The sequence below is a fragment of the Rhipicephalus microplus genome, chromosome 8, assembly GCF_043290135.1.
Source record: "Rhipicephalus microplus isolate Deutch F79 chromosome 8, USDA_Rmic, whole genome shotgun sequence".
Classification (NCBI taxonomy): Eukaryota; Metazoa; Arthropoda; class Arachnida; order Ixodida; family Ixodidae; genus Rhipicephalus; species Rhipicephalus microplus.
Window position 1 is genome coordinate 35,869,754 of NC_134707.1, and position 15,288 is coordinate 35,885,041.

The 15,288-nt window shown below is 44.7% G+C and overlaps 2 protein-coding genes across 2 annotated transcripts; one reads left to right on the top strand and one right to left on the bottom strand.

Moving 5' to 3' along the window:
* The first annotated feature begins 656 nt into the window (after positions 1-656).
* LOC119165325 (uncharacterized) lies at positions 657-4,159 on the top strand. Its single transcript, XM_075871539.1, has 3 exons — positions 657-795; positions 1,393-1,892; positions 4,072-4,159. Exons 1-2 carry the CDS (start codon positions 790-792, stop codon positions 1,888-1,890), a joined length of 504 nt encoding a protein of 167 aa, XP_075727654.1. The 5' UTR covers positions 657-789; the 3' UTR covers positions 1,891-1,892; positions 4,072-4,159.
* Positions 4,160-10,493: 6,334 nt separating this feature from the next.
* On the bottom strand, positions 10,494-13,550 carry LOC119164379 (uncharacterized). Its single transcript, XM_037416558.2, has 3 exons — positions 13,414-13,550; positions 11,713-12,212; positions 10,494-10,577 (listed from the first exon to the last, which is right to left on the bottom strand). Exons 1-2 carry the CDS (start codon positions 13,417-13,419, stop codon positions 11,715-11,717), a joined length of 504 nt encoding a protein of 167 aa, XP_037272455.2. The 5' UTR covers positions 13,420-13,550; the 3' UTR covers positions 10,494-10,577; positions 11,713-11,714.
* Positions 13,551-15,288: the final 1,738 nt, after the last annotated feature.

Here is a 15,288-nt window from a genome sequence, read left to right on the forward strand (position 1 = left end):
AAGCCAGGTGTTCGAAATTTCTAGAACCCTCCCATATGGCATTTTATAAGATTGCTGTTTTGGCACAACATTTTGTTACCATGCAGAACAGACGATTGTGTTTACTTTATTGACCACGGTGAAGATTGTAACACGAGGGGTTACTTTTCATTGCGTCTGCGTAGAAAAAAGCAGTTATTTCAGTATTATGCAATACTGGAGGGGTTGACCTTTGGTAGCGAAAGTCTGGAAGAAATTTCACCTTATATTCGAGTACATACAGTTTCCGCTCTTATCCTCTTTTTGTTTATTAAAAGAAAACGATTCGTTGAAAGCGTTGCAGTTCCCGTAAGGGCGCAGTGCCCCAACACCTTCGGATATCCTAACAGAGCGACAAACAGGCGTTCTTTATCACGGATACAACAACAAGAAAAAGAACAGCAAGAGACCATTCCGAGAAAAAAAAACAGCCACAGGTTGGAAAGCAGGGCTTGGCAGAAGTGACGAAACTTCCGGCAAAAGTCACTCCCCCCCCCCCCCAAGTGTAACGTTCGAGCTTCAGGTGAAAATGAAGCCTTCTCTATGTAGCATTTTTTGTTTTGTTTTGGCAGGCAAATAACTTCATCGCTTGGCTCACAGAACTGCTTTCGTGTCATTTCCTTTACAACGGCGGATCTAGGTACTTCAAGTCACGTCTTCTAGACGAAGACGCGTCACTTCCCTTGAGTACGCTATAAAAAAGAAATCCACCCTCGAACGAGACATCGGTATTGCCGAAGATCTTTGCAGAAGACGCAGATCTCCACCAGAATGAAGGTACGTGTTGGGTCATTTGATTGAATTACGCTTCACTTGATGGTGATGCGGGCACGTTGTATAAATGTTGAGAACCTCGTGTAAATTAAACCACAATTTAAATTCTTTAGTTACAGCACATTGATATTTTTGCTTTCTAAATGTATGATATTTATCTAAATAAAGTGTAACAAATTGTTATCATACCTATATTTCAATACAATTAGGCCTGAGTTTTGATAGTGCCAGATGATGCGTGCCATACACGTGAGTTCCGATTGAATCTTTATTCTTCAAAAATACCCAGAACAAACTCATTCGAAACTGAACACGGCATCTCGTGAGACAAGCAATAATGTGTTATGGGAATCTCATGCACCATGCGTTGTGCCACTTGTCAAGTTTTTGGCAGTCCAGCATAGGAATTTTTATCGTGAAGCCTTAGTTAAATCTTGCTCTTAAGACAGGACGCGTACACGCTGTGTCCTCTTCTCTGATCTCTATGTGTTTTCATCGTTGTGGCTCCGTTGAATATTATCAACCACCTAGCCCCAATGTAAGTCCTCTTGATCATTCCTTGTCAGATATTAACGGCAGTTGCATTATTCCAAAACGCAGACCTTCGCTGTTGCTGTCTGCGCCCTCCTAGTCTGCAGTGTCTACGCTGACAAGGACGAGAAGGTCGAAGCTCGTGGTGGCCTCTTGGGTGCTGGTCTCGGAGGTTACGGCGCTGGTGTCGGAGGACCCGGTCTTGTCGGGGCTGGTCTCGGAGGCGTTGGCCTTGGCGGTGGATATGGTGGAGGCTTCCAGTCCGGCTACGGCAATGCTGCCGGGGGCTACCAGTCTGGATACCAGGGTGGAGCTGCTGGACATAACCAGGGCTCAGGAGCATTCGCTGGTGGTGCCTCCAACAGGAACGTGAACGCTTACAACAACAACCGAGGCTACAGCCACAGCTCAGGCTTCTCGGCCTCTGACAGCAAGAACTTTGGCTCTGGATACAAGCAGGGATCATCTGGCTTCCAAGGAGGTGCTGCCGGACACCAAGGAGGCTTTGGACAGCAATCATTCGGTCACCAAGCCGGAACTGGCTATGGTGGTGGATACCTTGGCTAAGGGTGAGTTGCCGAGAAAAACCTTTCAATGTATCATCATCACCATCAGCCTGACTACGTCCACTGCAGGACAAAGGTCTCTCCCATGTTCCGCCACTTAACCTGGTCCTGTGCTTGCTGCTGCCAATACCCACAAACTTCTTCATCTCATCTGCCCGCCTAACCTTCTGTCTCCCCCTAACCCACTTGCCTTCTCTGGGAATCCAGTCAGTTACCCTTAATGACCAGCGGTTATCCCGTCTACGCGCTACATGCCCGGCTCATGTCCATTTCTTCTTCTTGATTTCAGCTATGATATCCTTAACCCCCGTTTGTTCCCTAATCCACTCTGCTTTCTTCTTGTCTCTTAAGGTATATAAGCTTCTTACTCGGCCAAAAGCATTTAAGATAACATTACATAACCAGTTGTATGGTCACCTGTGCGGTGCATGACATTCAGAACGAAGGTACTTGTTTACCAGTGTGTTTTTTAATGTCCCGAGTGCATCATTAAAACACACAAGAATATATGTGATAGTTATTTGTTAATGGTCACGCATCAATTAAAGCAGAGTATGATGGACCTGTAACGAAGTACAGCCATGCAGACTTGTTGGTATGACATATTTGGATATCGATGGTATCACGAATAAACAGCACAAGAGAAGGCAAAAAGAAACATATGGAGCGTTACACTTTCAAGAAATGATTTTTTTTATCGAGCACCACGTCTTTTCTATAAACTTTTTTTCACACCGTTGTAACTAACACGTGGACGAGCACAAACGGCGGTTTATCAGCAATTTTGGTGCCAAGATTTATTCATAGATTTCTTCCTGCATTGCAAAAAATGCGAATGTTGTCTACCCTTTCAAAATACCACCATCTTAGCGAGGAATTGCAGCGAAGTCATACGTATGGTTGCAGAAGTTCACTGGATAGATGGATATGACACTGCATTTATCTACCCTCCATATCTTGAGCTTTCAATGAAGGAGTTGCAACACATTTGACTGAGCTGAAGTATAAAGTGAATGATTTTTGTACTCTGATATGCTTTCTGTACAGGGTTTCTTGCTCAAAACTTGCTAATAAGTTACAGCTTCTTCTCCTACACGTGTTAGTAGTAGGGGTACGTAACATGTTAGAGAAAATGACGTGCTGCCTAATATTGCAATGTTAGTTGGCAGTGTAGTGCTGTGTGTGTATCGTTGTTGCCCTATTTTTGCGTGTCTTTTCATGTTACCATTTTCACCCAGAACAGTGGGAGTTTAAATAATTGCCGCATCTTTTTAGAGCTGCTGCAAAATTTTGTATAATGACAGTACTGTTCGATGGTGCTCTAGTATCCTAAAATGAGAGTGGTGAGTTTTAAATTGGGATGATGACTCAGGCACAAAGTATTTGCACGTAATCATTCATTCAAGCTGACTACATTGTAGTGAGCATTCTCTTAAACGTACTGGTCAATTTTGAATGACTGCAGTGACGTCTACTGACTGTGATATGTATTTCGCTTTGTTTCAATGTCACATAGTATATGATGAGTAACACTATCTGGCACTGCGATATTTTCTACCAATGCCTATTGTTCTCAACTACATGAACCTGGTTTGCGCACCCTGCGGCTGTCGTCATCAAGAATAGATCAATCACATAGAAGTCACGCCGAAATGTAAATACGATTTCTTCACTAGGAAACGCCAGAATAGCACCAATAATAGAGGCTCTCAAGAGCTGGAAAAGTATATTTTTTGCATTGACGTGCAAGAGCAGCCTTTGTGCATTCAGTAGGAACACGAGTTGCATGCCATACTAATATTGTTCTCGTTTTTCTTGAAAAACTCAGTCCCCAATTGAAGAAGGGAAGGACTGCACCATGCATTCCCGTCCATAACAGATTTGTGCTAAAGAAAACATGTGCGTTTGAACTATTTTTACTTGGTATAAAGTAAAACCTAATAACAAAATAAATTCCACAAATTGATATTCCGAGTTTCAAAAATCCTACTAGATATAGTCAACAAAAATTTGCACACCACTATTTGATTTACGCCTGAAGCAGTGCGTGTTTGTAGTTACCCAGTATATTTATTGTTATGACACAACCGAAATAACCACGTCAATTGATTCGTCGCATATTCGTAATTGCAGAGCACTTAACCTTCATTTCTTTTTTGTTTTGTTTTTTTTTTCTTTGCAGAGTGCACGCTTGTTCACGTAGGTGGACGTCGATGGCCCAAGCTTCTCTACAAAAACATTATAGGTGTAAATAAACGATGGTCTCTCTACTCTTGAATACAAATGTCAATTTTTCTCAACAATGACACCGCGATTGCGAATATACATTTTGTATCTGTCACTCCGCTTACAAAGATTGATGAAAAAGTGAACGCATCAAGCCCGCATTGAATGTTTGTGATAGTGTCACAGTGGGCCAGCGAACCGTAATGTTTTCGCATTAGCAACCAGGAATAACTGCACATACATCGTATGCAAACAGTGATTCGCTTCAAGAGTCTCAGCTAATATGAACTAGTTACCTATAACACTGATCAGCGTAACAATATAGCATGTAAACTGGAACTACACTTTCAAGATTCTTCGCTGCCATTTTCTGCACAGCCATAGCGGGCGTTTACGGTAGCCATGGTGCAAAAAACTTGATACAAGCTCAGACTGACTGAATAAAAGCATTTTGGGCTCTGCTGCAACTCGGACTAAGACTCAACGAAATAATATTTAGCCAGACTTTAGACTTCCGCCTCGATCTGAGTCTGAATCAGTCGAATAATGAGTGCATTACTGTATAATGAGCTTTTCGTATAATGTAGATACTCTTCAACGCCAATAATTCACATAATGGCTCTCTGCGATAAGCCTCTTAATATCGCACCTTCAAATGCAGGTTATCATTTGTTACAATCCAGTAAGGGCATTTTTATTGACAGAAACTACTCCCAGGGAATATTTGGCAAAGCGATTGCGTTACAAGAAAGTGCGGAAATGCCCAAGGCTTCCCCGGCTTTCTTCAACTGACACCTCCGCCCCGTCAATATTGAACCCCTGTATTAAACATATGTTATTAAACGTGTGTAGAGACCCTAGCCAATATAAGGCCAATAGCAACACTGCAGATGAGTAGGTATGACCATAGGTTGGCATAAAATGTGGATCTCACTTGGATTTGCTCAAAGAGTGTTCTTGCACTTCCAGCTCATTCAAACTAGGAGCTATGGCTGGAGACCTGGTTGTTATTGTGAACGTTCACGTTCCTGTTGGAGGCAACACCAGCAACTGCTCATGAGTCCAGATCTAACTGGATGTACCACCCTGGTATTGATTCTGGAAGCCACCAAACGCATCGCCGTAGCCCTACTGAAGGTCTATGCCGTATGTGCCACGGCTGACGCCTCAGTTACCAGCAACAACTCCACAGCCTCCGCGAGGCTCACCCAAGAAGGCCACACGGCCTTCGACCTTCTAGTTCTTGTCAGCGTAAACGGTGCACGCTAGGAGGAGGCAGACAGTGGCTGTGAATGTCTGTGTTATGGCAACATTACGCATAACAAAATATTAGCATGTCATGTGTATTTAAGAATAATAAAACCAGATATCAGAATTCGAATAAAGGACGTGAAAAACATCAGTTACATATATCAAGTCTGTGGATTAATTATAAATAGTGAGGTGAAAAGAACCATTTTTCGAGGAAAAACAAAAAAACGCGGAAATAACTCAATACGCGTGTTATAGATACCCCCCCCCCCCAAAAAAAAAGAGAAAATATATTTTAACAATGAACGAAAATCCAAAGCAAACAAAAGAAAATAGTCAGGCTATGAGAGAACTAGGCAGCTTTCCGCAACATTAGAGTGCTAACGTCGAAAAATGTGGGGCATGTGTGAATGCAGTTATGATATAACAAATGCAGAGATCTAAGGTCCCAAATTCACCGTGATGCAAAGCCCGTATCTCCCTCCATTTTTATGCACTCGAGTTTCGCTTGCAAATGGTGTCAGCAATGCTCGAACCAGACTTCACTGCAATGTTCGTGAAGTCTTGCGGTTCTCTGAGACCATGGCGCTATGAATACGTGCAAGACTCGAACATTAAAGTTTTACCGCGAGCTTTGGCTAGACATAGCTGAGTGTGCTGATCAAGTTGTGTAGCTCATTGCTACTGCCGACAAAAATATTACTGCATTTCTATGCAGAGGAGAACTTCTTTTTTGGTGGAAGTTGTGAGCAGTGGTATTCGCATGAATACCCCTGCTTCATGGCGCATACCCGTTTATTATGATGGTAAATACTCATTTCTATGGTACATTCTAATTTATGATAGCAAATACCCGCTTATAATGATAGCAAACACCCGTTTTCATGGTACATTTCCATTTATGATAGCACATAGCCGCTTAAGCTGTTGGCACATACCCGTTTAGGATAATCAAAGTGTTCTGGTGAGCCGCAAAATAACACATAGCCGTTGTTTCCGCTAACTGTTGCCTTTTATGGGTGAAGCTATTTAGGGCACAGGCTAGCCCCGCGTTGTCGTAGCAACCTCTTTTAGTTTTCGTAGTGTTCACTAGATGGCACTGCGAGGGCTCTACTACTATGATTGCGAACTAGATGGCGCTCGCTGCGTTAGAGACGCATGCTTGAGTGTGAAATGAGATCTTTAGATGGCACATTTGTGCTGAAATCTGATTGAATATAGGTGCATTGTTCTAGTTTAATCGGATACCGCTAGAGGCGCACCTCAGATTTACTCACATTGGATGTGGAGATCGTTCGAGATTGTTTGAAGCGGTGGGAGACTGCTAGGGGCAGGGGCGAGTTATCCAGGGTTCAAAACGTTCAAATGAACCGGGCCCTCCGGTTTTAGGGGACCACCAAGGCTCATAAGAAACGGCCCACTACGTTGTTTTGTTCAAAAAAAACTTTTGCCCTCCTGATGGATTCCTCTGACAGAAACAGATTATTTATTTCCAAAATCAATATTCATGCTTCTAAGAGGTTGTTCGTTGCACAATGTACATTATCTTGAAGTCAGCTCACAGTTATGCAATTTTTGGTAAAAATAAGGGGACCCCAAAACCTCGCCTTTAACAGTTGAACGCGATAGCGATGCCCTGTTTTTAGTGCGTACCTCAAACACTCTGTGCTGGAAACATCTTTGAACTTGCAAAGCAAGCCCCGCCGCGGTGGTTTAGTGGCTAAAATACTCGGCTGCTGACCCGCAGGTCGCGGGATCGAATCTTGGTGGCGGCTGCATATTCTATGGAGGCGAAAATGTTGCAGGCCCATGTGCTAAAATTTCGGTACACGTTAACGAACCCCCGGTGTCTAAAATTTCCGGAGCCCTCCACTATGGCGTCTCTCTTAATCACATGGTGGTTTTTGAACGTCAAACCCGACATATCAATCAATCAGAACTTGCAATGCACCCACCACGTGGCCTTGAGGGAATAGCCGCAGTAGCGTGTGTGCCTTTTGTAGCGGGTGACCTGCATTACACCATGAAGTCATTAGGTAGTCAAGTATTCTGACGCCCGCTGGCAATGGGAGCTTGTACCACCAATTATTGCTGCGAAATTTTGTGCTGTATTGTGGAGCATGTATACTGAACGTATGTATTTATAAAGCATGAACGTTACTTCCGCTGCATTTTGAAGCCGAGGAAGTTATCTTGACTTTATTTGCAACCAGGCGCGTGACCTTGTGCCTTCCTTAAAATACTGCAAACCTTGCAGATCTTTTGTCAGGGTCACAGTGAAATCCAGCCATTCGAGAGCTCCATGCACAATGCAGCGCAATCATTATGATCAATTCAAAAGGTAATCTCAAAAAAGCATATGAGCGTTTCTCGAGGTAGTGTGAACAAATTAATGTTTTCAGTCATCAATAGAAAGGGTAGAAACCCTGCTCACTATTAAAGCATTTTAAGGTGAAATGTGCTTTATCGGTGCCCGACGACCTTAGTAACTGTTCTGTCAGAATTCTTGTCTATTTTATTTACCTCGTCATTCCGTGTTTGAAGTTTACCGGGAAATCAAGATAAAAAAGACGCGTGGCCTTGTGGCAAAACGTCCGCTTGCCACGCAAACGACCCGGATCCGATCCCTCCTGTGAACCGTGATTTTTTGTTATTTATTTTATTTGCATTGTTCCTGATTTTTTTGGTGACGCGTAAGATTATGATTTTTCACTCACCCCAAACGATGCCGAAGCCGGAATTTCTGGGTGACGAGCTCTTAGCGCTATCGCGTAAAAAACCTTTAACTCACCCAAGACCATGCCTTGTGTATAGAGGGAAGAAGCAGATCGAGCAGATGAACACATAGAGCCACCTGAAGAGAATTTTAGCAGCTGCGGTCCAACACGCAATGCGGAGGTGCACAGAGAGTAGTTCCAGTTTGCAATATCGTTTAAAGTGCTGAATGAAAATATCCGCTATGAATCTGACACATATTAAACGCTGCGGAAAGGTTTAGAATAAATATGGCTTGTGTTCCTTGCAGCTGAATTTAAAAAGCGTCAAGTCTCAAGCATGACGAGATCGCAAAGCGGGAAAGAAAGGGGATGTGACGAGGGGCCCCCCTTACTTTTTTTGGACCATGCCGTCCGCACTGTTAATACGGCCCTGACTAGGGGTCTCCTTCTTGGCGGGCTTCCTTTTTCTCCAGTGGTCTGCGCGGTTTAATTATGAACGACAAAGCGGCATCTCGGAGGGCTCGGAAAGCCGATACAACGCGCACCCGCCGACAAGACCCGGAATGAGAGTCCGCGAAGCTGAAGCTGCAAGGAAACGCCAAGACGTCGATTTTGAACTGAGAGCCCAAGAAGCCGAAGCGGCACAAATACGCAGGCAAGTGGGGTCTTTGCAAACTTCCCACTATACGACCCATCCAAGAACCTCATCTCGCCACTTCACCGACCATAAAGTCATTATTATAATGAAGGGCGAACAGAAGTCACGTCTAGCCACAATTTACGAACAATAAAATCATTTAGTTGTTTATATACAATGTTTGTCACGTATTTCATAAGGTACTGGGCGAGTTATCAGAAAATATTCATGGTTTGCCGATAAAGCCTCCGGAGCTTCACACACTTACATTCATACACTTCGTGGATATGCTGTGATTTTTTTTTCAGTTTTAGTTTACCAGAGGTTAGTAGTTCGACTAATTTAAGTTCTTTCGCACATACCCTTTCACAAATGACGATGCGGCACACAAATTACGACTAGCTTCAATAAACAGCGTATCTGTTAAAATACATTGCACACAAAGTTTCGTTATCTAAATTTCGTATTGTGCTTTAAACAATTGCACAGAAAACATTGAAGGAACTTGGCAAGTATTATATTCCAAGATAACCACTGGTCATTAAGGATCACAGACTGTATTCCAAGAAAAGGCAAGTGGGTGAGAAGGAGACAGAAAGTAGTGTGGGCATATGAGACTATATAGGAAGTTTGCGGGTATAAAGCGGCAGCAGTATGCACATGACCGAGTTGACAGACGGAACATGTTAGAGACCTTTGTCCTGCAGTGGGCGTAGTCAGGGTGATGATGAATATTATACTTCAAGTAGCCACAGCAAAGCCTGGCCACTGCATAGAAGCCAGCGTACCCTCGAAACCATCCCACTCCGGTCGCTCTGGGCTTCCACAGTATGCTCACTTCTGTGTTGTGAGACACTCGTGACACCAACGGTCAGTGCAACAATGACGTTACGGGCAAGCAATGATGCGGCTATTGAAAACATTCGGTTAACGTCACCAAAAGTGATGCCGTCGCATGGCTTTCACGATCGCTTTTTAATACAAGATCTGAGCGTCCATGAGAGTGGCGGCGGCTTACAACAGTGCATTATATGCACTGCGTACCATTACTTATCCCCTCTGCAATCTGCTATTGAAATACTACAGCTGTGCAACTAAAGTACACCACCAAGGTTTACCGCAACATAAGAGCGTGTTGTTTTCGCAGCGTCTTTTAATCCCTTTATATGAGATTGTTGTTCCCGAATTGTGGCGATGGTCCTGTAACTGGTAGCATTCTTTAATTTGCTCAGAAATTTGTCAATAATTTCAAATAAGCAAAATGAGATGTCTCGAAACTGAAACTGGAAACTGCTTCGCGCCGCGCCTGCAATGGAGTCATACACTACCCCGGCTCAATCTAAGTACAGCCCATGCACTTCGTGTTCGGGTGAGAAAGCAGGAGTACATCCAGGTCTAACGGTGACGTCAGTTAATGGTCAAGACACTATGAGGGCTAAAATAGAAAACATTTTTTATCTGGTGGACAACGCAGGCGAGTCGCTAATCCGATTTAATTGCACATAGATTTAAGACTGTTCAGCGCAGGTCATTTCTCTTCCGCGGACCGCACCAATCGACAGCAGGCACGACCGTGTTCTCTGTGCGCATGTGAGCATGGATATTTCTAGTTAGCAGTGGCATAACAAACAATGGTATATATTCCCATATCAAACCAATGTCGCACTCTGTCGCATTCTTTCAATGATGGCTGCATTCTCCCATATTAAGTCCCATCCTTTGTCTGTGTAGTGCACAAGAACGAGACACATCAAACACGAAGAACGGCATGTGTCCTCAAGCAAAAAGGCCGTTTATTTTCGACTGGGATCTCGCTGAGGTATAAGCCATCGACGTTCTTCTTCTAAAGCGTACACTCTGTAAGACAAAAAAAAATCGTGATTACGCTTTGTGAATATTCAGCACATGCAGTGCGGTGTGTAGCAGGACAAACGTGGGCATGGCAATAGTATTTCACACCGCTAATATGAACTTGTGCAGCTATTTTGTCTTACTAAGCTTGATTTTATATGTATGCTCGTTACGATTGACGTAAAATGAAACAGTTCTTTACTTAATTCCAGGTCAATCCTGCCTCCCAAGGGTAGCTTCATCCACTCTTTGATTGTAGTCTTAATTATTCATGGCAAAATGGGACTATATTGTTGCACCTCACAGTCCTCAATGTGTTATGTACAAAAGCAGTTCTTTCAGTCTACATTTGAATTACTTATGAGAGCTCATTCACGTCTACCCTGCCTCCCAAGAGTAGCTTCATCCGTTCTTTGATTGTAGTCTTGATTATTCATGGCGAAATTGGACTATATTGTTGTACCAGGCAGTCCTCAATGTGTTACGTACAAAAGCAGTTCTTTCTATCTACTCTTGCTTTACTTATGAGACCTCATTCAGGGCGTACAAATCACCGGGGGCCAACTTCCCGGCTTATATGAGGACTCGATCTTGCCAACACGGAAAACCAAGCACAATGCCTCCCTACGACTGAATCCGGGAGACATCCGCTTACATCAGTATTCTATACCCCGCCTCAATTTAGTACAAAGCATTCATTTTGCAAGAAATGTTGCTTGGAAAGGTTTCTGTCTCTGTTGTAATCATCATGTGGCAATGCAATGTTGTGCTCTGCGTCTGACATCCAGCCAAAATATCCACCGCCATAGCCACTTCCAGCGTCGTGTTCGGAACCTGCCTACATTGACTGAAAGCCTCGTAACAGTAGCCTAAGCCTCAACATGCTCATGTCGCAGTTCAATCAACTGCGCTGTTGCGTTTATTGATAACCGTTTCCTACAGACTCCGCGTCTTGATTAAGTGTTAGGCATCTTCAAAACACGCTGTTATAGGGATTGCTTTGTTGTGAGTGTGACGTACCATAACTTAAAAGAAAGCGGAAACCCTTTCGTTACAGCATGAATTTCATTGTAAAGGCGTTCGACTGCTTTGTGACAGCCTACATGTGTCATTACAAGATTTGCTTCAGCGACGAACTTACATCTAACCAAGGTATCCACCACCGTAGCCAGTTCCAGCCTGGTGTCCGAATGACTGTGATCCGAAGCCTCCCTGGTGTCCGGCAGCACCTCCTTGGAAGCCAGATGATCCCTGCTTGTATCCAGAGCCGAAGTTCTTGCTGTCAGATGCCGAGAAACCTGAGCTGTGGCTGTAGCCCTTGTTGTCATTGTAAGCGTTCACGTTCCTGTGGGAGGCACCACCAGCGAATGCTCCGGAGCCCTGGTTGTAACCGCCAGCGCCACGCTGGAATCCAGCCTGGTGGCCACCGGCGGCATTGCCGTAGCCAGACTGGAAGCCTCCGCCATATCCGCCGCCAAGGCCGACGCCTCCAAGACCAGCCCCGACAAGACCGGGTCCTCCGACACCAGCGCCGTAGCCTCCGAGACCAGCGCCCAAGAGGCCACCACGAGCTTCAACCTTCTCGTCCTTTTCAGCGTAAACGCTGCAGACTAGGAGGGCGCAGACAGCGGCGGCGAAGGTCTGTGTTTTGGAACAATGTAAATGCCGTTAACATTTGTGAAACAGTAATTGTGGTTACGATTACATAGTGGTGACGCTCTACGCAAATTTTTGTTATGGACAAAAACACTGATCATTCTGAAATGGCGAAGGTTCTTGAAAGGGGGAGGCTGTGTTTCACGTCATGTTGGTGTACTTAACACTCTAACGAAATTGGAGTTCAGTGATATTCGTATATTGGTGCCTTATATGCACTTCGGCCATACGAAATATAAATCATATCGTGCACTGGGGCGATCAGTGTTCATGCCATACATCAACAAAAGAATCATTAGGCTACACGAAGACAGATTAGAAGGTGAGTTATGTAAAATAAGTCTTGAGCCTATAAAGTACAGCATTCTTGATATTCCTAGGAACCGGACGGCTACGGTGCATTGATCCGGACTTCCACGTAACGAAAATTGCTCGCTTAAGGCTGCCTTGTACAAGATTTCACAGGAGAGAAAAACACCGCCTTGCTGTGCTGGGGCACGGGAGTACAGAAGTTGACGTCAAAGCTTCGGCAGTGCATGAGGAGGGGAAGGGGGGGGGGGGTCATGCATGTTTAGCACAGCCGAGAAAGGATTTTAGCGGCGCACAGGGAGCCATCTGTGAAAAGGGCTATAGCACGAAAGCTTCGAGGTACGTAAGGGCTCGATTCAGGAGAACCAGTACGTGCAACATACAGTGACCTAGATTATCTAGAGCGTTGGGGGATATACGCAACTATTTCTTTGTTTTCTGAGGTATACAGCTCGCCAGCTATGACCTAAATGTACTACAACTTGCGATCTTGGGCCACGTCAGGCAAACGGAAGTAGCCCTGAGCCTTGAACTTGGGGCCCCACCAATCAAGTTCATGAACCTTGTCCCAAGCCCTTCTAAATAAAGCTCTTCTGTCTTAGTATCTTGCTCACATCCTGAACACCACCTCAAAAAAAAACATCACAACAAACTCGTGTATATTACCTCTATACTGCAAAATTTGGCACTAACAAAGTGTTGAAGAAAAAGTAAATTACAGAATTGCACCTTAATAAAATTTGGTAAATCAATGTGCAGATGACGTAAGAAAAGCGAATGCTTCATTATAAAGCAATATCAATTGTTACTTAATAGCAGTCTCTTTTCCAATAAAGCTGTCAAATGCTACTCTAGTACAAAGGGTCCCAACACATACCTTCATCTTGGAGGTGATGGGTCTTCTGCAATGAACTTGGGAAACGCTGATGCCCGTCAGAGAGTGGCTCTCCTTTTATAGCCGACACAGGGGAAGCAGCTAGTGTTTGAGACTTCAAAGAAAAACGAAAACTCGAGTGCGCTGGTGTGGAGGATGTTATGTAATAGCAGTTCTGCGAGCCTGCCGTTGCTGTTACCGTTCTCAGTTGAAGAAGTGAGAGACAACCGCAGGAAGTCTTCGTTATCGGTGAAGGTGAAAAACACTACACCCGAGGGGAGCGGCTTTCCACGGCAGTTTCGTCACTTCCGCTCATCTCTGTCCTCCGGTCTCTGGAGGTATGTACCTAGAAACTTTCCCTCCATGCTTGCTTGTCTCTCTTTTTTTTTTCTTGGGGTAGTGGGGAGGGGGCAATGTACCGGCGATAGGGAACGTTGGCTCGTCCCACTCTTAGGATATCCGAAGGCATTCGACCACTGCGCCCATACGAGAGCTTCGTGTGCTCATTTCGAAACACCAAGTCGATAGAAAGCACAGTTGATGCTTGCTCTAGCGAAACCCAATTTTACAATGTTCCCGATACATAAATTTTAATAGCTTGATCGAAATGTCTTGCAAGCTAGTAGGACAGGCTAAAGGTCCCGCCTAGGTGAAAACCAAGAGTTCTTGACTTCTACCGGCTTCTTCGGCCCGCTGGACAGCTCACAGTTGGTCGTGAAGGGCAGAGATGTGCAACACGGTTTTCCCCTCACGCGCAAAGGCGATCGATAGCAGCTGCGTCTCCAATATTGACCCTTACCCCATAACTTTCTCATCGTATGTGCTCCAGAGTCGCTCTCAAATATGACAACAAAATTTCCATTCCTCAACCAACACCTATGAATGAATGAATAAGCTTAAGTCCGGCAGTTTTCTTCGGGTGAGGCGGGGTAAGAGGGGATTCACCCCTGTCCCTTCCCACTTTCCTTCGATGATGATGGCGGTGCCTCAGGTGACCGCTTGAAGTCCTTGGACTAGGATGGCATCTTCGCCTTGCCAGACGGCCCAAAGATGGTCGGCCAGCTGGTCGCTGGTGAGTGTCACCTACCAGCGGCAGCGACGCTGACGCAGCCGAACCGCAACAGTGAACGCAACCATGGTGATGACCGGCCCCTGTCCTCGCGCGATAGTAGCAGTAACGATTTGGCTCGGAGTTCGTCTCTGCCCAACATGCGTCGAGAAGTGAGCGGCGGCTGTAACATTAAGTTTTCCAGCACGTTCCCAAAGCATGTGCCGTGGTGTGGCCCTAACACCTATAGATGTCAATTTATTCGCCCATTCGTAACAATTTTCTGCCAAACCTGATTTAACAAACTTTGTTCTGAAAACATTAAAAACCTGCAGTTCTCTTCTAATTTTACAAAGACTGCTTTTTCTTCGAGCATACGCTTTATGCTACTGCGTTACATAATCTACATGCCGTACCTGCCTACGCGTTACGTGCCCGGGCCATGTTTGTCAGGAATTCTCTGATAGCGCCACAAATTGAATTTTTTTGATCTGAAGCGGGACCGTATCACCGCAATTGTTTGAACCCCCACCTTACATTGTTGGTACATACCTTTTCTACGAAGAGTAGGATCCCCTCCTTTCTGAGCTGTTGCTCGGGAGTATACAAAAGCTGGCGTTACAGCTTCGGCCCTGAATTTCGGAGGGTCATGCGCATGTTAACAACAAATCAGAGAGGACTATACGGCGGCTCCCAGGGAGCCTTTAGTGAAAGGTCTACAATTTCTGGAATCCCTATTCTTATACGAGATACTGCAAAAAGTTATTAGCCACTGTCATTGAGGCTAACTGACTAGATTTGAAGAAGAGGCTAATGTGTGAGGGGGAGAC